General features: G+C 59.3%; 9 protein-coding genes across 9 annotated transcripts; 3 read left to right on the top strand and 6 right to left on the bottom strand.

Moving 5' to 3' along the window:
- Positions 1–284: 284 nt before the first annotated feature.
- Positions 285–2051, bottom strand: SDRG_16815 (hypothetical protein). The gene has a single exon (XM_008623035.1). The coding sequence runs from the start codon at positions 1978–1980 to the stop codon at positions 349–351; it is 1632 nt and encodes a 543-aa protein (XP_008621257.1). The 5' UTR covers positions 1981–2051; the 3' UTR covers positions 285–348.
- Positions 2052–3084: 1033 nt separating this feature from the next.
- Positions 3085–4139, top strand: SDRG_16814 (hypothetical protein). Its single transcript, XM_008623034.1, has one exon. The coding sequence runs from the start codon at positions 3140–3142 to the stop codon at positions 4055–4057; it is 918 nt and encodes a 305-aa protein (XP_008621256.1). The 5' UTR covers positions 3085–3139; the 3' UTR covers positions 4058–4139.
- A 252-nt stretch (positions 4140–4391) lies between these two features.
- SDRG_16813 (hypothetical protein) lies at positions 4392–4959 on the top strand (the record flags this gene model as incomplete). The annotated part of the gene is made up of 2 exons (XM_008623033.1): positions 4392–4403; positions 4465–4959. The coding sequence occupies 2 exons, from the start codon at positions 4392–4394 to the stop codon at positions 4957–4959; spliced, it is 507 nt and encodes a 168-aa protein (XP_008621255.1).
- Positions 4960–5001: 42 nt separating this feature from the next.
- On the bottom strand, positions 5002–7836 carry SDRG_16812 (hypothetical protein). The gene is made up of 8 exons (XM_008623032.1): positions 7597–7836; positions 7497–7549; positions 6471–7446; positions 6343–6416; positions 6172–6295; positions 6048–6119; positions 5912–5998; positions 5002–5868 (listed from the first exon to the last, which is right to left on the bottom strand). The coding sequence occupies exons 1-8, from the start codon at positions 7813–7815 to the stop codon at positions 5032–5034; spliced, it is 2442 nt and encodes an 813-aa protein (XP_008621254.1). The 5' UTR covers positions 7816–7836; the 3' UTR covers positions 5002–5031.
- A 340-nt stretch (positions 7837–8176) lies between these two features.
- SDRG_16811 (hypothetical protein) lies at positions 8177–9715 on the bottom strand. Its single transcript, XM_008623031.1, has 7 exons — positions 9596–9715; positions 9495–9535; positions 9253–9450; positions 9020–9182; positions 8693–8969; positions 8583–8651; positions 8177–8538 (listed from the first exon to the last, which is right to left on the bottom strand). Exons 1-7 carry the CDS (start codon positions 9697–9699, stop codon positions 8227–8229), a joined length of 1164 nt encoding a protein of 387 aa, XP_008621253.1. The 5' UTR covers positions 9700–9715; the 3' UTR covers positions 8177–8226.
- Positions 9716–9885: 170 nt separating this feature from the next.
- SDRG_16810 (hypothetical protein) lies at positions 9886–13566 on the bottom strand. Its single transcript, XM_008623030.1, has 13 exons — positions 13468–13566; positions 13059–13425; positions 12967–13011; positions 12733–12919; positions 12602–12689; positions 12516–12548; positions 11419–12473; positions 10944–11376; positions 10811–10899; positions 10682–10768; positions 10504–10637; positions 10176–10448; positions 9886–10133 (listed from the first exon to the last, which is right to left on the bottom strand). The coding sequence occupies exons 1-13, from the start codon at positions 13521–13523 to the stop codon at positions 9936–9938; spliced, it is 3045 nt and encodes a 1014-aa protein (XP_008621252.1). The 5' UTR covers positions 13524–13566; the 3' UTR covers positions 9886–9935.
- A 688-nt stretch (positions 13567–14254) lies between these two features.
- SDRG_16809 (hypothetical protein) lies at positions 14255–16226 on the top strand. Its single transcript, XM_008623029.1, has one exon. The coding sequence runs from the start codon at positions 14284–14286 to the stop codon at positions 16150–16152; it is 1869 nt and encodes a 622-aa protein (XP_008621251.1). The 5' UTR covers positions 14255–14283; the 3' UTR covers positions 16153–16226.
- Positions 16227–17014: 788 nt separating this feature from the next.
- On the bottom strand, positions 17015–18884 carry SDRG_16808 (hypothetical protein). Its single transcript, XM_008623028.1, has one exon. The coding sequence runs from the start codon at positions 18842–18844 to the stop codon at positions 17102–17104; it is 1743 nt and encodes a 580-aa protein (XP_008621250.1). The 5' UTR covers positions 18845–18884; the 3' UTR covers positions 17015–17101.
- A 558-nt stretch (positions 18885–19442) lies between these two features.
- Positions 19443–21406, bottom strand: SDRG_16807 (hypothetical protein). Its single transcript, XM_008623027.1, has one exon. The coding sequence runs from the start codon at positions 21358–21360 to the stop codon at positions 19564–19566; it is 1797 nt and encodes a 598-aa protein (XP_008621249.1). The 5' UTR covers positions 21361–21406; the 3' UTR covers positions 19443–19563.
- Positions 21407–21814: the final 408 nt, after the last annotated feature.

The following is a 21814-nucleotide window of genomic DNA, read 5'->3' as shown; positions in this document are numbered from 1 at the left end:
ATGGGGAATTTGATCAAGTGGGATCAAAATGACGCACTCGGAACAAAAGGGGTCCACAAGCCATCACTCACAGCATCGGGGATGGTGCTACTGGCAGCATGATGCCTTGCTGACACGCGTTTGCTTGTGTCGGATCTAGGAAAATAAATTAGTACAAGTATCTTTCCCTTGGTTTATTATCTTTGGTTGGACGTACTTCACGAAGTGAATGTGGTTGCTGGTCGGTTGAAGTACACTCAGATTACACTATGACGTGGCACGTTTGGGTGCGAGAAGCGTCGCGATGAAACATAAAAAAACCATCATTTTGTAAAACCATCATTTTGTACAAAAGGTTATCCAAATGCTTTATTTGTTGGCCTTCTTCTCGTGGATCCACCGGCGAATTTGGTGCAGCTCGAGCTTGCGCGCCTTGACGACCGAGACTGGGTCCAACGGGTTACTAAACATGAGGTCGAGGTGGTGTGCGCCGCCGTCAATCTCGACAGCGATGAGCGAGTCGCTCAGTGACGCCAAGACGCCGTAGCCCGACCACGGGTCGTAGTTGCCATTCGAAAACACAATGTTGGACGAGTACTTGAGGCCGTCGACGCCGCCAAAGACCGTGTTGGCCCAGCGCGGGCGCAGCTCGACGCCCCAGTTCTCGAGGCACTGGGCCGCGTCCCGCGTCTCGTTGTGGAAGCTTACCGGGAAAAAGTCATCGACGCCGTTCTGGTCAAACGGCATGTACATCTCCGAGCACCAGAGGTACGACCAGAAATTCTCCGTCTGGACCGGCGCCGTCGCGTTCCAGTCGTAGCAGCGCAAGGTGCCCGTCGAGTTGAAGAGGACGCCGGCCGCGTCCTTGATCCCATTCAGGAGGCGGCTCGTATCGTTGGCAAAGTCGGGCGCCAAGTGCTCGCACGCCGCACGGTACGGATACCCCGGCAGGTTCTCGGCTATGTAAGACGACGGGTACGGGTAGTTGCCCATCGCAAGGTCGCCAAAGACACCCGTAAACAAGTCGACGAGCGACGTGGCCTCGGCCTCCGTCGTCGGTGCGTAGCAGAGCTGGAGCGCGCTCTTGAGGCTCTGGCGACCCTCGGGCGTCGTCGCGGCCGCCCGCACGGCCGCCGACGCTTGGCGGATGTTGGGCACGCAGTTGGCCGACGAGCCGGCCGCGGGCGTTGCGCCAAACGTCACAATACGGCTAAAAGCTTCGTTGTCAATCGGCGGGGACTCGCCTTCGAACGCGAGAAGCGGCGCTGAGGCGGCGATCGCGCCGTCGACGAGGTACGGGTACTTTTGGCGGAACCACGCGGCGAGCATACCGCCGTACGAACCGCCAAACGTGATGAGCGCGCTATCCCGCGAGACGTTGTACGCCTCCTTGACGTGCTCGACAAGGACTGCGTAGTCGCCGAGGGCTTGCTCGACCGAGAGGAACCGCATGTTCTCCTTGGAGAACGTCCCGTTGAATGGGATCGACTGGCCAAAGTACCGGTGCTCGGCAAAGACGAGCATGGCGCCAAAGTCGGCGGCGTTCTCCCACATCAAGCCCGTGTGCGTCAAGTACATTTCGACGTCGCCTTCGTTGCCCGTGTAGAAGAAGATGGGCCCCGTGCCCGGCGTCCAGTGCTCGGCGCACGCAAAGTAGCGCTGCTGGTACGTGCCATGCGACGCTGTAAAGTGGTCGAGATTCTGCTCCAAGAACGAGACGTTGCAGCGGTCGCGGAGGTCGCCAGTGAACGACTCGGGCGTCACCTTACTCGACGAGCTCAGCGAAAGCGCGGGGAGGTTGGCGTGGGGCACCTGCGGCGACGCCGACGACCCAAGGAGCGCGATTGACACGAGCGAGGCGACAGCGAGGCCGAGTGCCAGTGGCTTGGTGTACGAGGCTGAGGACGGCGCGGACGGCGGGTGCAGCAGCGGTGCAGACTCCATTGTCCTGCGGCTTGGAGAGGGGATGCGCAAGTGGCTGCCATTCCGGCTGCCGGTCATGTGCTCAGATGGCCTTTGCGCTGATTGGCTCACAACAGCCAATCAGAATATAGTGCAATCTCAAAGCTTGAAGCATCCAGCTGCGCTTCGTGCCCTTTCTTGCCCGCACGCCACTGGAGCGTCCGGCACGTCATGCTCGCTTCTAAGCTCTGAGATGTGTCGAGGAGCTGGTCGATCTCGTCGACGAACATCTTGACGCGCTCGTATCTCAACCGATCTCAACTGCTAATATCTCGACTGATGACCGTGGTGGGTTCCGAGGCATTTTTGGTTCCGAGGTCGTGAGTCGAATGCCTTCTTCTGGTCTTCACTGGGGTGCTGTCGTGACGTCATCTTGGATCAATTCGGGGCTAATGGCTGACGCCCCCAGAATGCCGCCACCAGGACGCATCGAAGCCACCGAAGCACCCACCCCGTGATGTGCACTGCTTGGTCCGATCCGTGGCGTTGGGGGCTCCTTCGATTCCCATGTCAACACAATGCACAAGGTGCTCTCGTGGCCCGTCTGACCACACTGCACGCCTGCCGTATACAATCTTACAGTGTCGCTCAAGGACGCCGTGAGCTTGTTCCTGAGGTCAGCACTTCGCGAGTGCTGTGTTTACGCGTACTAGTCGCATGTGCACTATCAGAGGAAGCATCAGAGCGTCGTTTCTTGGGGGTGACTGTCAATGAATGTGTCACTTGCCCGATCCATTTGCGCTGGTGTATGCACGAACACGCTGAATACGTCAATGTCCTTGCTTTGCATCCTTGGGCGTTTTCATTTTCTCCGAACGCGCTTGCTTCTTCCGGCCCCACCGCGGCTTCTGCCACGCACCGTCAACACTGGCTGCATAGAACGGAAGACGTCGTGTCATGAGAATCGTTCGTCGGCTCGGCCGAGGTGAACGTACGGGGAATACCGCAGCGAATAGATCATCGAGCAAACGCATTAGAATACGGTACGACCTCGCGACGCACGACCAGCGAACGCAGACCTTCTCTTCATCGACTAGAAAGTGAGGACTCTTCTTCGGTGGTGGATACATGTCCGGATACGACCCAAGATCGTCCGCAAAAAATCCGACCACCAATCACAACCGGCGCAGTTGTGTTCGAAAATTTGCACGCTCGGCACCGTCGTGTTCAGTTTGCCTTTTCGCTACCACCAGCCACTATGTGCACCGACATCTCGAAGGTCACGCTCATCGTGCTCAACCTCGCGTTCGTCGTCGCTGGCGCGCTGCTCATCTGGGTCGGCGCGTCGACGTCGTCGGGATGGTCCAACATCTTTGAGTCGGCGTCCAACGGCTCGACGACGACCACGTTCAACCTCATCCTCGCCTTTGGCGTGCTCGTGCTCCTCATCGCGTTCATGGGCCTCATGGGCGCGCTCAAGCGCCAGAAGTGCCTCCTCTACACGTACAGCTTTTTCGTGTTTGTCGCGCTCGCGATCTTCATCCTCATCATGATCACGGGCTTTGCCGGTGCGTCGACCGCCAACAAGTGGAGCGACGCCAAGTTCCCGGCCGAGGACGCTGAAAAGTCGGTGGCTGAGGCTTTTGACACGGCGTACTGCGGCGTCATGCTCCAGCACTACTGCGCCGCTGGCAGCCTCGGCGACGCGATTGCCATCTTTTCGCCCTCGACTTCGTCGGCGCTCACGCCCATCATCAAGGCGCTCAACCTCAACGCGAACGACCAAACGGGCCTCTCGGGGCTCTGCAAGAGCCTCAACTCGACGGCGGCGGGCTCGCTCGTCGAACTCAACGTCAAGACGTTCAAGACGATCTGCGACGAGTGCAAGAAGACCGAGGACGTCGACTTTTCGGACCTCTACAAGTGGGGCCAGGACAACTGCCCGCTCACGACGTCGACCGCCTCGTGGTGCCTCTCTTATATTGAAACCAACAAGTACGACACGGCCACCGACGTCGTGTACCCCAAGTGCCGCCCGGCGGTCCTCGACCTCTTCAAGTCGTTTGCCAACAAGATTGCGATCGGCGCGCTCATCTTTGCGATCGCGGCGCTCGTCGTGCTCGTCATGGCCTGCGTTGTCGCGCGCTCGGGCGCCAAGGATGGCTCCATGGCCTAAGTCGATGCGGCCCAACTTTTCACAAATTTCAAAAGTTAAGATAATTCTGCCATGTACAGCGTTGTATGCTCTTCTCCATCAATTCCCACAGCTTCATGGAAGAAGGCAATAGGTGACGCCAAAGATGACGCCATCAAGCAGCATCGCCCTTGGCTCCAGGGGCTGCATGAGGATGCATGCCCGCGGAGCTGCGATGCGCGGCATGGTCATCATAAAGTCGTTTTCATTGGCCAAACCATTTTTGGCCAATCAGACCTTCTCAGCAACCCGTATAAATATATGTGCAATCTATTCAAGGATAGAGGTATTGGAATTTGCCACAGCACCGAGAAGCATGACCCCGTGGGTAGGCGAGTCGATGCTCTTCCTTGAGGTCCTTGGTGATGAACTGACGTGGTCGCATGGAGATGATCCATGTGCTCTATATGACGCTCTTCATGCTTCTGGAGGTCGCCTTCCGCCGCTGCCTGAAGTCGCCATCGACCAGCGACCCGGTCGGCAGCCTCTTCCCGCTGCTGCTGCCGAGCCCACGGAGTACCCGACCAAGCATGGCGCCTGCCTTGAGCATGCTCCGACCTCGCGAGCCGCTGGTGCGAATCGTGCGGCGCGTCCTATGGCAGACGCTCGAGCGACTGAGCGTCCATCGCGGAGCTGGCATTGACGACGTCCTTCGCGACCTCACGGCGCTGCACTTTCGACTGGCGGGCGATCCGACACACTTGGCAGCGTCCTTGCCAACGCTCCGCCAACTCCAAGCCCGCGCTGCGTCTGCGGTCCTGCCCCAAGTCTCCTCGGAGATGACGGCGCTCTGCACGGCGATCGAGGCGCTTGCGGCACCGCCCCAACAAGGCCTCTGTCGCCCCAAGCAGCGCGCCATCCCGCTCTTTCCAGCTGCTGCATGATGCTGCACGTCCGTCTACTGCATGCTGCAATCTTCAGACCACTTGTACAACGTGCAAGCAATATATGAGGTATTAAGGGGCCGCTTGAAGCGTGTTCTCGGCCTCGTCGAGCTCAAGGCACGCGGTCAAGAAGGTCGACGGGCGGCGGTACACGGGCGCGATGAAGACGGGCTTGGCCTGCTTCTTTTGCTTTTCGTGGCGGGCGATCTTGTTGAAGAGCGGGTTCGGCTTGGGAATCGCGATCCGGGGCGCAAACTCACCAGTGCCCATCGTATCGTACCGATCAAGGAGCGCCTTGGGGTACTCGTTCGGGAGCGACGGCGCGAGGTCCGCCGTGCCGAGCGAGAAGGACGCGACGACCGGGTGGTAGTGCTGCCCCAAGAGCGTCAGCTCCCAGCACGCGGCCGCAAATGGGTTACTAAAGTCCGGGTCGTTGACGTCGGCGCGGTAGACACCGGACGCGACGCGGTCCTGGTCGTTCTCGAGCAGCTGGTGCAGCTTGTTGTAGCGATGGAAGAGGCTGCGAATGAGCGCCGAGACCGCGAGGATCTGGTGCGGCGGAAGGTACGTCGAGACGAGCGCCAGACGCTTCACAAACGCGGCGACACGGTCGACCATGATCTCCTTCCTTCGGACAAAGACAGCCTCGACGCACTGGAGCGCAGTCGGGAAGGACGCAACGTTCTCGCCTTCGGCAAAGCGCGAGAGAAGCTTGTAGAGCACGTCGACAAACTCCTTGTCGTCGACCTTGAGCTCCGCGCCGGGGCCCTGGAGCGTCTTGATGCCGGTGAGCACAGCGTGGAACGCCGACTGGAGCGGCAAAATGTCTTCGCGCAAGAGCGTCTTGAGCACCTTCATAAGATCAATCATGATCTCGAGGTTGATCAAGTAGGCGTATTTCGTCAAGCCCTAGTCGACTTAGCATGTCAAGACGACTAGAAAAGGAGGGTACCTCGAGCACGGCAGGCATCGCCGGCGAGTACGTCGAGTTTTTGAGAATGCGAAAGTAAATGAGCACCAGTTCGTGCAGAATGTCCGCCTACACACATGGGAGCGTCCACTGGATGGTCATTGAGGAGCTTTCGTACCTGCGTCTTGTCGCGCTCCGACTTGTCGACGACGGCCTCGGCCTCCTTCAGCCCCGTCACGATCGTGTCACCCTAATGGGCAAGACGTGTAAGGTTTCGGTGTGCGAGGCGACGTGCAGCGTACGTCTTGCTGGAGGCGACGACGCTTCTTCCGGCTCGACTTGGCGACCTTGCGCGCAATCTCACCGGCTTCCATCGTCACGTCGAGCGGCATGGCGAGAAGCGTGCGGATCATGCGTTCCGTGACGCTAGTATGCCCTTGAGACCTCGGGTGCATAAGATAGAGATCATGTACCGGTGGTGACGCTTCTTGACGTAGTTGGACATTTGACGCACGATTTCCAGCGGCGCCACGCCCGTCTTGTCCGCCTAAGGTAATGAAGGTTAGCAAGGACATCCAGAAAGCGTTGATAACGACAGTACCTTGAAGACGGCTTCGAACGCCTCGCACGTCGGGCGCTGGATCGTCATGAACGGCGAGTCGGCGAACGGGACCATGGCGACAATCAGGTTGAGGTTGAAGTTGAACGAAAACTTGACTTTGAGAAGCTCGGCCATGCACTTGACCGCGGTCTCGGCCAGCTCAAACGCAACGACCTGCGCCGAGGTGCGCGACGCCTGGTTCGGGTTGAGCTTCTGGAGGCGGTTGGTGGCCGTCGCGGCGAGAAACTTGAGGAATTTTTGGTACATGTTGAGCATCGAGGCTTCAAACTCCTTCATTTCCTTGACCTTTTTCTTTTGCGGACCGTCCGAGTCGCCTTGGAGGCGGATGCGGTAGTCCGGCAGAATGTCCAGAAGCACCGAGAGCTCCGAGAGCATTGCGAGCTTGCATAGCGTCAAGTCCGTGTCTTCGCACATGGCGTGGAGCTGTTGAAACTTGCTAAAGCTGTCTGGGTGGTCCTTGGACTTTTTGAGTCCGTCTTCGGGCGACTCGAGAATGGCTTCGCAGAGCACCGCCATCTCTTCCTTCTTGGACGCGAGGCGGCGGATCTGCATCGCCTTGAGCTCCTCGGGCGAGATCGACTTGGTCGGCTTGGCCTCGGGCTCGGCCACGTCCGTGATCTCTTCGCACTCGAGGTCCGAAACGTCGCTGCCGAGGTCGTCGCCGTCGTCAGCACCCTCGTCGTCAGCACCCTCGTCGTCCTCGTCGTCTTCGTCGTCTTCGTCGTCTTCCGCGGCGGCTTCCTCGGCCGCGCGCTCCTTGGCGTCATGCGCTTCTTGCACAATGTCTTGCATGAGCTGGTTGGGCTTGACGACGCCGTCAATCGACTTGACGGGCAGCTTGGTCGAGATGTCGACCGGCGCCTTCTTCTCGATGATCGACATGGCGCGCGGCGCGGCCTCGATCTCTTCGAGCGTCTTCATCGGCTTTTGCTTTTGCTTCTTCGTCGTCGACTTCCTACTCATTGCTGCGTGAGCCACGTCGGTGATCAAATATGGTCATTCTACTCGAGGGCGGCGGTGTCCATCGAGTTGAGGAATGATGAGTACTGGCCGTGCGCCTAGGTAGACGCATCAGCATCGTATGTAGCAGCGGGTCATGACGCACCTCGAAGAACTCGATGTCTTCATCGTCAATCTCGATGTCCTCTTCGACCGGTGCGGCCTCGGGCACCGCCTTCTTCTTGGCGCCGCCCTTCTTGCCCTTCTTGGCCGCGGGCTTGGCGTCCTTCTTGGCCTTCTTCTTGAGCCCCGGGTCCTTGTTGTTGGCCGGCGCCTTGCGCTTGGTCGCCGACGACTTGGCCGCCCCCTTCTTGTTGTTGCCCATGGTCTCAAACTGCGCTTCAAGCCATATACCCCAGCGCCCAACAGCCAATCCCTACTCCATACGCATATGATTGGCCAAAAAGAACCGTAATAGCCAATCACATCGCAGCAATATGCAATCTTTTTTTGGCGCTGCCACGTCATGTTGAAACGGGTGCCACTGATCGCACCGTGCAACGAGCACTCGGAGCCTGCTCGTCGAAGGTGCTAAACGTAGCTGCTTTATGCTGGGGTAACGACGCTCTCATGACGCAAGGGTCTTGCGTCCTAGCGTTGCGTCGTCGCACGCGGTTGGGGGCGAGGACTTCCTCCTGGGTGCTCACGCACGAGTATCGCAATGACGACCAGCCAATCAACGGCAACGGACTCGACCAAACACATTATGCTGGCGGGTGTTATTAGTTCTTGAGCCTTACGGCAGCATGTAGACGACTTGGTTTTTGCCTGCAAAGGGGAGAAATGTCGAGTGGATGCGCGGGTCCTTGGCCTTGAGGTATGCAACAAACTCGTCGTAGGTCGCGACTTTGCCATTGTTGCACTCGCGATTTGGGAAGAGTCGGCTCATGACGCAGCATGGCACAACGGCAAATGGCTTGTTGAGACGCAGTGCCATGTCGACGATCGGCTCGGTCGCTTCGTCCGGGTGCATGCCAACGAGGGCCGCGCAGTCGCGAAACAGTGACGCGTGTGTGACGACCAGCGCGTCGTTGAGCTCGGCGAGAATCTAAGTTCGTGCTCAAGATGCAACCACACTACATACGAGCGTACATGGGACCACTTTGCTTTCTGATGTGCTGCCATGTACTTGAGGTGCGCCTTGCGCTGCTTGACGACCCGCTACGCCGCTGTCAGCTCAAAGCAAATGTGGTGTCGGGTACCGGGTCGATGAGCGTTGCTGGAAGGTCGCGCTTGCATACGAGCTCGAACGAGATGTCGCCTTTGCCACCGGCCACGTCGAGCACGCCAGTGCCCGCGCCAAGGGTCGACGCGCCAAAAGTTGCGACGAGCCACTCGGTGAAGAGCGCCGCGCGATGGCTCTTGAGCGCCTTCGAATGCGGGTCGTTCGGGTCCCCGTCAACCATGGCCAGTGCCCGCTTTTGCGCCGCCCGCTTCTCGAGCCACTCGGCGCGAAGCTCGGCGTACTTGTCGATCGGTCTACGTTCTTATTTGAACGACGACGGGCGTGGTGACGACTACGCGTGTACCCGTGGTAAAAATGGCAGCCGTCACCGCGGTCGCACGTGGCATTGCTGAAATAAAATTTGCATGCATTCTGGCCGGCGAGCTGGATCATGTTGTCGTAGCTCTGCTTGGTTGCGAGCGGCGCTGGTACAATATGGCTGCTCGCACCATACTCAAAGGGCGCGCCTAGCAGCAGCAATTAAAATTGAACTTGGAAATTGGTCGAAAATGTGAAAAAAAATCCGAGGACGAGTACCAGGATGCAGTACGTCCCAGCTCGCCACCACGGAATAGCTCTGAATCGCGACAAGGATACGGTCGCCGTTCGACGCCTCGCGGCGCGCCTCGCCCGTCACTTGGATGATGTCGCCGATGTGCAGGTCCCAGTTGAGCTGCACGATCGTCGCTTTCGTCCACGGCGCCTCGCCCGAGTGCGCCATCATCTGTACGAGCTCTGCGCATCACTTGAGCTACATGGCGCGCAATGCAGCCCAGTACCTTTGTCGGCGAGCTCAATGTCACCAAAGAGGAGACCTTTCCTAGCGGTCGTGGAGCGAGAGGTCAACCTTCATCCAAGAATACATGCAGAAGAGGCGTACGAGACGGCGCGCTTGCGGATGAGCTGACCTTGCAGGATGACGCCCGGCGCGATCGCTTCGGCGCCCATCGCCTCCCGGAGACCCTCGCCCGTCGTGATAGCCATTCCCAACTGCCCATCGCTCGCCGACCAATCAACGCGCAGAGGCTGGGACATCCGGTGCCATGCATTCCGAGCGTGCCACGTCATTTTGCACTTGGCTCCAAGCACATTGTTTCTTGAACGGCTCACTGCGAACATACATGTAGAATAAAGGACGCCGCAACAACGACGAGTCCTTGCGGCGACATTTGTACGACCACGCGAATGACTGCGTTTTCCTTATGTAGTACAAAGCGCGACTAGAAGTTTTCATCAAAATCATCGTCTTGTGACGCGGCAGGTTTCGAGACGGAGAGTCTTGCGGACGGCTGCTTCCCCAGGACAGGCTTGGGTCCCGAGGACCGACTGGCCAAAGTGGGTGCCATCGAACCAATCTCCATCTCATCGTCGTCGACCTCAAAGTCCGAGTAGTCGCGCAAGCTGGCGCCTCGGAGCACCTGCACGTGGTGAGCCCTACATCTAGGCAAAATGCTATGTACCCGCTGACCGAGACTTGCGCCTTTGATAGGGGACGCCTTGGCGCGGCCAAAGACGGGCTCTCGGCCCGACGAGGTCTGTGAGCTTTGCCGCATAAAAGCGAGGCCGAGCACCGCTGGGGCTCCAACGACGGGTGCCGCTGCCGGCGTCGACTTGGGTGGTGCGTCCATCGCTGCTGGCTCGGTAGAAGGCACTTCGTTCGGCTTCGTATCGGACTTGGCGTCGGTAGTCTTTGCTTGTGGCTCGGGGCAAAGGGAGAGCAACAGTTCCCGCAGCTAGCCCGATGAAACTCAGAAATCCCATCATGCTGATCGCATGGCATCATCAAACCTTGCGGGCCGTACGGTCGTCCTTTTGTAACTGCGTCAGGAACGCAGTCGAGAAGACCTGGGCGGCGTCGAGAGGGGGGAGGACGTGCTCGGTCACGAGGAGGCTCAAGACCGCGTTGAAGAGGCGCCAATAGTCTACGCCAATCGAATTCTAGTCAGATGCGACAGACAATCTCAACCTTTTTCCTTGTTGCGGTTGGGCTGGTACGCCTTGGTGAGTCGCTGAAGCGTCATTTTACCGACCATAAGGTCTTCAGTAAAGAGGTCTATCCTAACCGTTAGTAAACCCTCAAAAAACGCGAACGTACATGGGCCAATGTCCTGCAGTGCTTCAAGGAGGAGCGCATAACACACGTCGGCCCCAAAAATGCTAATCTTGCGCCCGGTCGTTGCCATTCTACAAACACGCGCGACTCAGTGCATCCAGAGAACAAGACGCACTTGACAAGATCTAGCTTGGACTGGAGGCCAATCGCGTCGGGGCTTGACGTAAAGTGTGTCTCGCCACTTCGAGCGCTTGTCTCGAGCCGATCCAGCAGCTGTGTGAGGAGCGAGAGCCGCTCGGCGTCACTCAGCTTGGCCGTCGCCGTACCCATTTGCTTGGACGGGGATGGCGCCTCAAACTCAAACTCATCGACGCTTCCATCGTCGGCAGAACGAAACCCGGAAGCTGGTACCGGCTCTGGAGAGTCGGCAGCTGGAAAGGCCGACGTCCGCGCGGGTACCGGCGACTCGGCGGCTGGAAATGCTGATGTTCGCGCTGGGACAGGTGACTCGATGGGTGGATCGTCCATGCTAGCTTCGTCGTCGAGCTCGAGATGGAGCGGTGAGCGTTGCTTCGCCTTGGCACTTGTTTCGTGCACAGGAGATGGCTCTACCACTGAGTTTGCAGATCCCGGTGAGCACAAGGTCCTACCGCTCGGATGCTCGTCGGTGACAGTTGGCACGACGACAGGCGCCGCCTCGAGGCCTTCACTTGGCTTGGGTGGTGTCGTGGCGTCTTCCACGGCGTCATTAGCGGCAGTTGGTGTCTCTGGAGTTGGTACGGGGCTCGGGGCTTGCTCGGTACTTGGCAGCGCCGGAGGTAGAGCCTCGGCATTCGGAACGACGGCAGTTGGTTCGAGTGCTGGCAGTGTTTCGACAACGTCTGGCACCGGCAGCGAGAGCACATCGATGACGGGACTGAAGGCGCGCAGTGTCGGGGACGACTGTCGGTGGCTCGTGACGACGGGCGCGTCGCCAAGGTCTACCGACTCGAGTCCAGCGTCCGAAAAGACACTGAGCCGAGACTGTGGCGAGTGCTGTGGGGACGGCGTCTTGGGCTTCTTGATTTGATCCACAGCGCAGAGGACTGTCGCGAGCGTTGCATCGGGCGTCTCGGTGGCAGGGAGTGACGGGGGCGTCACAGATGCTGGGCTCGCTGTCCGCGGACGTGGCACCTCGTCTTCGTTTGCCAGTGGCATCGTAATTGTCAGTGGCACGGGCATCGTTGGTGCTTCCTGTGGCAGCGACGCCACGACAGTTTCCGTTGGCTCCGGTACAGCCGCAACAACGATCGACGGTGTCCATGCCGGTGGGTCCACAGGTATTGATACAGTCGGCGCTTCAGGTACTTGAGTTGGTTGATGCGCTGTCACAACGGGTGCCACTAAAGCCATGGCTGGGACGGCAGGCGCTGGACTCGGTGGTTTGGTCGCCAGCATCTCGGAGTTTGCAAGCACTTGTGCTGGTGCAGGCTCACTTGGCGACGCGACCGCAGGCGTCATGCGGTAGAAGTCGTTCAAAATCGGATCGTCCGTGTCACTTTGTGCTGGCTCGTCGACGACGAGGGACGGGCGCTCGACAAGCGGGGCGGCTTCTTCTGGACGGGAAGCTGCGATTGCAATATGGTGTTGCAATGGCGGAAGAAGAGCCGCAGATGGCTCGACCAGCGTCGGTCGAGCAGCCACGGGGTCGGAGAGAACTGGGGAACTACGCGATCATGAACGAATTGAAATCGCCTGCGTTGTGCACCTCGCCAACGACGGCGGTGGCACCTCGAGAGGCCTACGTTGGCACAAAGGCGCTATGCACGCTGTCACGCTGCTATGGATACGCACGCTGGCGGGCGAATTGAGGCAAAGAGATCGGGCTCTGGTAGCACTGGTAGCGGCGCCTTGGCGGCCGTGTACTTGGTCGCGAGGTGCTCTAATAGGGCATGATGAGCAAGCGGCGACGACCCCTCTGATACCGTAATCTGCCTGCGGGGAGAGGAGCGTTCTGAAATGATCGTCTTCCATGCGCCGGCGCTCGTCCTCGGCTCTCTCGCGGATGGCTTGCTCGAGGTCCATGGCCTCCTTGAGCTTTTGCTGTCGATACAGCTGCCGCTCGTACGTCTCGTTGCGCTCGACGCTCGTTGCCAAGTTGATTTCGTGGACCTATGCCCAGAATATCAACTTGAAACTTTTTTTTCGAGTTGACGTACGGTCTGCCGCAAGAGCGCTTCGAGTCCCTGCTCCTTCTCAAAGCTCTAGACGACAAGAGTAGGCAGCCATTCGCTTCTTGAGAGAGATGGACCTGTTGGGCGACCAGCCGGCGGTACTCGATCTCGTGTTTCTCCTGCTCGAGCTGGCGCAAGCGCTGCATCTTGAGGCGCTGCAGCTCCTCCTGCCACGCGGGATAGACCTCGGTGACCTTGTCGACGAACGCGACCTTGGCCTTCTCGAGCGCGATCGCACCCGGTGTAGGGCGACTCTCGGCGACCGACCGCTGGTACTCACGGAGACTGTCGAGGAACTCGTGGTTCCGCTTCTTGGCGATCACTTGATGCTGCTGGATCTGGCGCTGCTTGCGCTTGAGCATGTCCGTGTAGGCAGCACTAAACTCGGCCATCGTCGCGTCGCGCATCTGCTGCTTCTTCTCGAGGGCAATGCGGCGCGCGACCCTACGCATCATGAGCCTCCGTCGGCCAAGCTATCGCGCTTGCATGTTGCGCTGGCGCGTCTTGAGCTCGACGAGGTGCGCCTCCAGGTCCGGGTGCATCGCCGCCGCCGATCGTGTAAGATACGCTCGAGCCGGTTACGAGCCAAGCCGGTTATGCGATCCATTCGGCTCGACCGATAACCGGTTAAGAGAGCCCAACGGCAATGTGACAAAACCGGTTAGAAAGGGTGATACAGGTGGCGGCAACGCACTGGCTTGAGCGGCCAACGCACCAGCGCACCGCCAGCGTAGATCCATGCTGGCTGTCTGTCTGCATGTGTGGTTCGCAGCTCCAGGCCATAGCGTCGTCAGAGCTGGCAACAGCTTTAGCATACCGCGGCCCGCGCACTCCACCACCGCTGAAGCAACAACCACGATGTGTGCTGCGACAGAGTCTTGGCCGTGTCGGCTTCTCTGTCTGCGCTCAAACCATTTCCAAATTGCCGGGCGGCAGCGCAGAAAATGATATGCAGCCTCCAAAACGCAGCCAGCCGCGTAGTAGCGTAGTAGCGCAGACGCGAGGTGTGCTGTCTGCGAAGCAGCAACCACTGCGTACGCGGGTTGAGCGCCATCGAGGCCGCGTCGCCGCCAGTGTAAAGTTGACAGCACGGTTGAAGGCAACTCGGAGAAGCGAGAACGCGTTGGGATGTTGTGTATCAAAGGAGATCGAGCCAATCAAACGAACGACTGTATCGCGCTGTACTGTAAAAGCGGCGCGGGTGGCACCCAGGCACACATGCGAAGGCTCGGCATCGCAGCTGGTCGCAATTACCTACGCGAATAATATTGGACGTGCACAGAAGTACTCGTCACGAAGGGCATGCCGGGTGTCATCTTGTACGCGGGCGACCCGATCGTGTCACCGGCACCGGCACCGCCGCGCCGACGACCCCACGCAGCGTCGTCGTCGGGTGCGTCTTCGTCGGCGACCTCGAGCGGCCATAGTCGCCGGCGCCCACCGCCGCCGGAAACCGCCGACGTCCGAACCAACTTTACCACACCTAAGCAACCTCGCCCATCGAACAATCTCACACGCCCGTCCAACCTCTCTCGGCCATCGACACTGTCGCGGCCATCGACGCTCACGCCAACGCCCAACCACAACGACGACGACGATGCGATCTTGGGCCACGTGGACGACGCCAACGACTACCCGCTATTGGAAGAAGTGCCCGAGAAGGAGCAGCACGACACGCGCAACTACGACCCTCGGTCCCATCGGACGTTTGTGAGCACGCTCTCGGTCATCATTGGCGCGATCGTCGGTGCCGGCGCCGGCGTCGGTCTCTCGCAACTGCACATGTCTCGCGACAGCCTCCAATGGCTCGCGCTGCCCGGCGACCTATTCGTGCGTGCACTGCGCTGCCTCGTCGTGCCCATGGTGTTTTGCACGATGACCGTCTCGATCGCTGAAGTCGTCGTACTGAAGAAAACCTCGGTGCTCACGTGGCGCACGGCATTCACGTACTTTCTCTCGTCGTTTCTCTCGACAGTCCAAGGCCTTGTCGTCGCCATCGTGTACCGTCGCATGTTTGCCTCAAGCTCCGTCGCGAGCACCGCACCCGCCCCGCGTCTCGTCTTTGCGCTGCAGTGCCGCAACGGTCAGTACCTCGCGGAAAGGGGCACGAATGGCTCGTCGCTTGCGTGCATTGGTGGCAGCGCGAACGAGTCGCTTGCGCAGTTTCAAGTCGCCGACGTCCACGGGCTCCTCACACTCAACACGACGGCACTGAGCGACCTCACGCTCACGCAGCAAGTGATTGGTATCATCAACACATCGGTCCCCGACAACATCTTTAGCGCGCTCGCCGACGGCGCGCTCCTCTCGGTCATTATGTTTGCCTTGCCGCTCGGGTACGCAGTCGCCAAGTCGCACAATGGCCACATGCGCTCGAATGCGCTCTTGAATGCACTGCGCCAAACGCGCAACGCGCTTCTGATTCTCATCAACGCCGTCTTGTACCTGACGCCGATCGCGGTCGTCTTTCTCGTTAGCAGCGCGATCGTCATGTACGGCAACGCGTCGGCCATCATGGCCCAAGGCGGGTACCTCTTGTTGGCGTTCAGCACGAGCGTCGTATTTCACGTGCTTGTGACGATGCCCATGGTCGTTTTTTTGTTTACGCGCACCAACCCGTATAACTACATGCGCCAGCTCTTTCCGGCCTACGTCTTTGCGTTTGGGTGCTCGTCGTCCATGGCGGCGCTTCCGGTCGCCGTCACGGTCATTCACCAAACGCGCCAAGTGTCGCGGTCGCTCGCACAGCTCATCATGTGCCTTGGCACACCTGTGAACCTCAATGCGGGCGGCCTCTACTATCCGGTCCTCGTTGTCTTCATGGCCAACGTTGCTGGCGTCAACGGGCTTTTGGGACCGCCCCAAATGACCGTCCTCTTCTTTGTGACGCTGCTCGGCTGCATGGGCACGGCGCCCGTGCCCAACTCGGGCCTCGCGATGCTCATGACGATCTGGAAGACGGTGCTGCCCAACCAAGCGCTGCCGTCGGCGTTTGTCTACGTTGTCGCGATCGACTTTCTCCTCGACCGCATTTGCACCATGACCAACATCAACGGCAACATGATGGTCACACGCATCCTCGCCGCGCACTTTGACGACGGCTTTGAGTCGTGGGGCCACGACCAGACCGCCATGGTCGAAGAGGAAGCAAGTCGCGCCCGTGACGTCTAGTCGCACGCTAGGTCTACGAGCTAAGGTAGTTGTGGTAGAATCAACACATATTTAAGATTTTCATGCGCTCCGAACCGTTGCTTTTGGTGTGAAACGGTTGGCAGTTACGTGTCCACGAGACAGCGGCTTGCGGCTGCAAATGCTCAAGTGCGAGCATACAATTGGGCAGCGCGACGGCGCTCGAGCGCTCTGCGCCAGTCACGGCACAAGGTCATTTAAAGGTGGGGCGTGGTTATCCTCCACCCAAAGCCTGCCATGACGTGGTCTCGTACCCCAAGAGCGGTCGGTTCGCATCGGTGAGCGGTCGGTGCGGTACCCGGATGGCCGAGGACCGAGCCACGTCGACCGGTTCCATGTCCGTGACGTCTGCGCACGTCGCACCCAGCTGGTGGCCGCACGAAAGAAAGATCGCGACGACGAAGCGCAGCGTCATGATGTGGCTGCAACACGCAGCAACCGTGCTCGCAATCGGCCTTGTAAGTAATTTGCCCCTTTCTTCGTGAGCGGCAAAGGCAAGCACCAGGACGGTGGTACATTGTTGCGGTGCTTCTGCGCCGTCAAATTCGAACGCCGTGGTGCTACTCTAGCGCACGGAGCGCATCATCCGCCAAGTGCACGCCATCGTGTCCGGCCAACGTAGCGAAAATCCACCCTCTCTTCCACTTCTACGGCCCTGCAGGGTAGGACAAAAAGGAGCAAACGAACGATGGGCAACCTCCTCCTGTCTCTACGTTTCTGGGGATTACAAATTGAAGCGGTTTGCTATGTCACCCCTACCCCTGATGGCATCTCTAGTGCTCGGAAGTAATCCAGCGGCGCGATGGAAGCTTGCATCGGGCGCATGGCACATTGTGGACGCGAGTCATGTCAAGTTTTTTTTTTTTTAAAGTTAACACACGATATTGTCCACGTAACACATATAGAAAGACGGCGCAAAGTACTATTTCGATCAATGTTCGTCGCCCGTCTCGTTGGGCTCGTCGTAGTGCGCGGCCAAGATCCGCGTCGCAATCATGTTGCCGTAGACGTTGGTTGTCGTGCACATGCGGTCGACGAGAAAGTCGACGGCGACGACGGTCGTGAACGCCTGCTGCGGAAACGCCGTCGACGTCGCCGTCTTCCAGACCGTCATGAGCATGACCAGCGCCGCATTCGGCACCGGCGCCGTGCCCATCGAGCCGAGGAGCGACACGAAGAAGAGGACGACCATTTGTGTGATGCCAAACGAACTCGAATTGCCCGACGCGCACGCAAGGTGGACGGCCATGACCGGGTAGTACAAGCCCGCGGCGTTCTTGTTAACGGCGGTCCCGAGGCACATGACGAGCTGCGAGACTTGGCGCGACACTTGGCGCGTCTGCTGGACGACCGTGACAGCGACAGGAAGCGACGCCATGGACGACGAACTGCCAAACGAAAACACGTACGCGGGCACGAGCTGGCGAATGTACGTGTACGGTTGAATGCGCGTCGTGAGGAAGAGCACGAGCGGCATCACAATGAGCACGTGGCTAAAGATGCCGCTGGAGAAGGCGAGGACGAGCCAGCCGGCGCGCGAGATAAAGGTCGTCGCGGTCGTACCGTAGCTGCCAATGGCACCGCCAATGAGCGACACGACTGCGATCGGCGTGAGGCGCAAGACGGCGTTGAGAAACATGAGGAGCGCGTTTCGCACTTGGCGAAGCAGCGTGAGCAAATGGTTGTCGTCGCTGTTGCCGAGGTGCGACTTGGCGACTGCAATCCCAAAAGCGAACGCAAAGACGATGATGCTCAGAAGCGTGCCGTCCGAGAGCGCGGCAAAGATGTTGTCCGGTACCATGAGGCTGATGGTCGCAATCACTTGGTCGGTGAGCGAGAGCTGCGCGTACTGCGAGTTGAGCGAGAGCACCTTGTTGATGTCCTCGACGATAAAGTAGTTGGTGCCGTTGGCTGCCCCCGCCGACGCGCACGCGACCGACCCGTCCGGAAATTGATGCAGCGTCTCCTTGTTGGCGCACGTGAGCGTAAAGTTGAGCAAGTGCGAGCCGTCGGTGCCCGTCTCGGCGGCGCTCGACCCGTCGACGAGGAACTTGTAAATGAACGCGACCAGCATCCCTTGCACCGTCGCGAGGAACGACGTTAGGAAGAAGACGCCCGCTGTCCGCCACGAGAGCACGGACGTGCGCTTGAGGACGACGACTTCGGCGACCGAGACTGCCATCGTGCAAAACACCACAGGGACAATGAGGCACTGCAGCGCGCGCACAAAGAGGTCACCGGGCAGCTGCACCCACTGCATGACCCCCTCTGGCGTCTTGAGGTAGGCGAGCAGAATGCCAACGCCGACGCCGACCGCGCAGCAGATAATGACAGCAATCGAACTCACGAGCGGCGCGTTCGTGCGCTGGTCAAAGCCGCCAGCGCCGCGCGCCATTTGCTTGTTGGGCTCCTCCATGATCGGGTCTTCGTAGATGAGCTGCGTATCGAGGGGCGGCGTGCCCGGGCCCATCGCGTCATGCACGCGGTGGTTGTTGGTCGTAAAGTTGGTGCGAAGGCCAACGTCGTACGGCGCCGGCCCACGGCTGCCCTTGGACCCCGCGGACGACGGCGTCGGGCCCGAGCTAGCGCGGCGCGAGGCGCGGTATGGCGTGCCATTGTCCGACGGCGTCTCGTCGACAAAGAGGTAAATGCCTTGGTTTCGCTGCTTGTCCATGAGCACGGTCGCGTCCAAAGTGCAAGTTAAGAAATGCGGCTCGGTCCGTCCCACGGCGATTTCGCAACCAAGATGGCGCGACAAACATATGGTGGCGACCCTGGGTGGAACTGCCTGGGCCATGAAACACTCACATGGCTACGTTGGGCGGACCACTCTTGCTGCTCCTGGGTGAGATGTCCTGGCCTTGCCCCGTATCTTTTGACCTTACCCAGAACGAACCAAGGCGCTTTGGTGCGCGTGTGCATTGCCGGGCCAGAACGCATCGTCGATCTTATTGTACGTAGATGCGCCGACTGCCTGGTCGCGTTCGTGCATATTACTTGTATATGTGCGCACCACGGACGCAATCGTCTCGTCGTATGTCGGCGCGTACCGAAGGTTTGATTCTTGTTCGGTGTCTTGTCTGGTCGCTCGGGAATTAGACACGCTGGCCATGGCCGTCATCACGCCCATGATGCTTCTTCGTATTTCTGCCCAGGACCACTCCTGCATACCTGAGACCCACTGCACGACTCTACGGACAACGTCGATTCCCATTTTCTGCATACGTCCTACTGTGTTGGCCCGAGCAGCTAGCCAAGTAATAGCAACCAAAGCCATTCCCAAATGCCGACAACCGGCCGCTTTGCGTTTGCACTTGAGGTTCAACGACAGGGTTACTCGTATTGGATAGATAGCACAACAATACACACGCGCAAGTAGGATGCTGACGACGATCACGGCACTTCTTCGGTGACGGCTTCAGTTCGATGCGCCGCTTCGTCGCCCGAGCACGAGCTGCTCGTGTCGTCGAAACGAGCGGCGAGGATTCGGGTGGCGACCATGTTGCCGTTGACATTGGTCATGGTGCAAATGCGATCAAAGAGAAAGTCGATCGCGACGATATAGACAAATGCTGATGGCAGTGTCTCGTTCGGAAACACTGTCTTCCAGACCGTCATGAGCATCACAAGCGCGGCGTTTGGGACCGGCGCTGTGCCCATCGAGCCCAAGAGCGAAACAAAGTAGAGCACGACGAGCTGCGGCATTCCGAGTGTGTTGCCCGACGCAATGGCAAGAAAGGTCGTCATGAGCGGGTAGTACAAGCCCGCCGCGTTCGTGTTGACGGGCGTGCCCAGGCACATGATCAGTTGGCCAAACCCCGGCGAGACTTGGCGCGTCTGGTGAATCACCGTGACGGCAACCGGGAGCGTCGCCATGGACGACGAGCACCCAAACGCAAAGACATACGCCGGGAAGAGCTGCCGGAGGTAGTTGTACGGGTTGATGCGCGTAAAGAGGAAGAGGAGGAGCGGCAGCGTCACCAAGACGTGGCACGCGACGCCGCTGATAAAGGCGAGCGCGAGGTAGCCGGCTTGGGACACAAAGCTCGACGCGTTCGAGTTGTACGACATGATGGACGAGCTCACGAGAAAGCAAACAGCGATCGGGGTCATGGCGAGCACGGCGTTGATGAGCGAGAGAAGCGCATTCCGGCTTTGGCGGAGGAGGTTGAGCAAGGCGTTCGTACTGGCGGCGCCCGAGTGCGACTTGGCAACCGCGACGCCGAGCGGCAGCGCAAACATGATGATGCTCAAGAGCGATCCATTGGCGAGCGAGTTGAAAATGTTGTCCGACACCATCAAGTTGATGATCGCAATCACTTGGTCGGTGAGCGAGAGTTGCTGGAACTTGCTTTGGATGTTGAGCACGTTGTTGATGTCGTTGACCTGATACAAGGCTGCGCCAGTCGCGTTGGGCTCAAAGCACGCGACCGACCCGTTCTCGGCAGCGCCGAGGAAGAGCCCGTTGGCGCATTTGAGCCCGATGATTGCGGCATTGCTCGACGCCGAAGCCGCTGCAACCGCGTTGGGTGCGCTGTACAAGGCTCGAAACACCATAGCCACAATCATGCCTTGAACCGCCGCGAGCGACGACGTGAGGAAGAAGACGAAAACGGTCCGGAGCGTCAAGACCGACGTCCGGTTGAGGACAATCACTTCGGCGATCGAGACTGTCATCGAGCAAAAGACCAGCGGCACAACGAGGCACCGGAGCGCGCGCACAAAGAGGTCGCCGGGCAGCGCGATCCATTGCTCAACGTCACGGCCAACGTCGAGCTTGGCCAGCAAGAGCCCGAGACCAATGCCGACGGCAGCGCCAATGACGACCGCGATCGAGTTGACAAAGACAGAGCTCGAGCGCGAGTCAAAGTTGCCAGCCGCGAGGTGCTTGGGGTCATGCTCCTCGAGAATCGGGTCGTCGTAGATTAGCGGTGGTGTGCCAACGCCCTCTGGCTGATTCCGCGCTGAAAAGTTGGTGCGCAGACCGAGCGGCTCAGAGGGCTGCGGCGCTCGGCGGTCGCCGCTTGGACCTGTGCTGGTTGACGAGACCGACCCGGGCGTGGTATGCAAGAGGTGGTGCCCGATCGGCGCCGGGGACGGCTCGGTATGCGGTGCATCGTTACTGTAGTAGAGGTAGATGCCTTTTTCTGGCATGGCGACGGGTTCGAATCGAAATCGACAATGAGCCATCAGCTGCTACGTACGCACGAGGCAACTCGAAACGAAAGCAGAGGCGCTGGGAAGAAATGTCATGTGCCCTTGTCGTCACGGGAACAGCAGGAGGAGGTTGCGTTCCCGACCAGCTCCTCAGCTGAGAATTTCGACGGCCGATGGCCCGAGACAAAGCATCGGGTGGCAACGTTTCCGCGCTTAAACGGAAAAGCGGACTCTAGATTTCGCAAGCACTGGACCGCTCACCTGGTCTGGCTTGCCTGTCATGTCTGATCACGAGTTTGACTTGACACCTGCTCATGTCACCTGGGAGATGCTTGCCATATGCTGCACGCCCATTGGCTTGGACGATACCACCTGGGTTTGTCCTGCCTCGGAAACACATGTTGCGCTTCAACGAACGACACGCGCAAAAAGATCGGCAGTGCGCGACTGACCACCTTCTTCTTTTTTTGTTTTCTTCGTCGAGTCG

This window comes from Saprolegnia diclina, assembly GCF_000281045.1.
Source record: "Saprolegnia diclina VS20 unplaced genomic scaffold supercont1.154, whole genome shotgun sequence".
In the NCBI taxonomy this organism is placed as follows: Eukaryota; Oomycota; class Saprolegniomycetes; order Saprolegniales; family Saprolegniaceae; genus Saprolegnia; species Saprolegnia diclina.
This window is presented reverse-complemented; position numbering and strand designations above follow the sequence as displayed.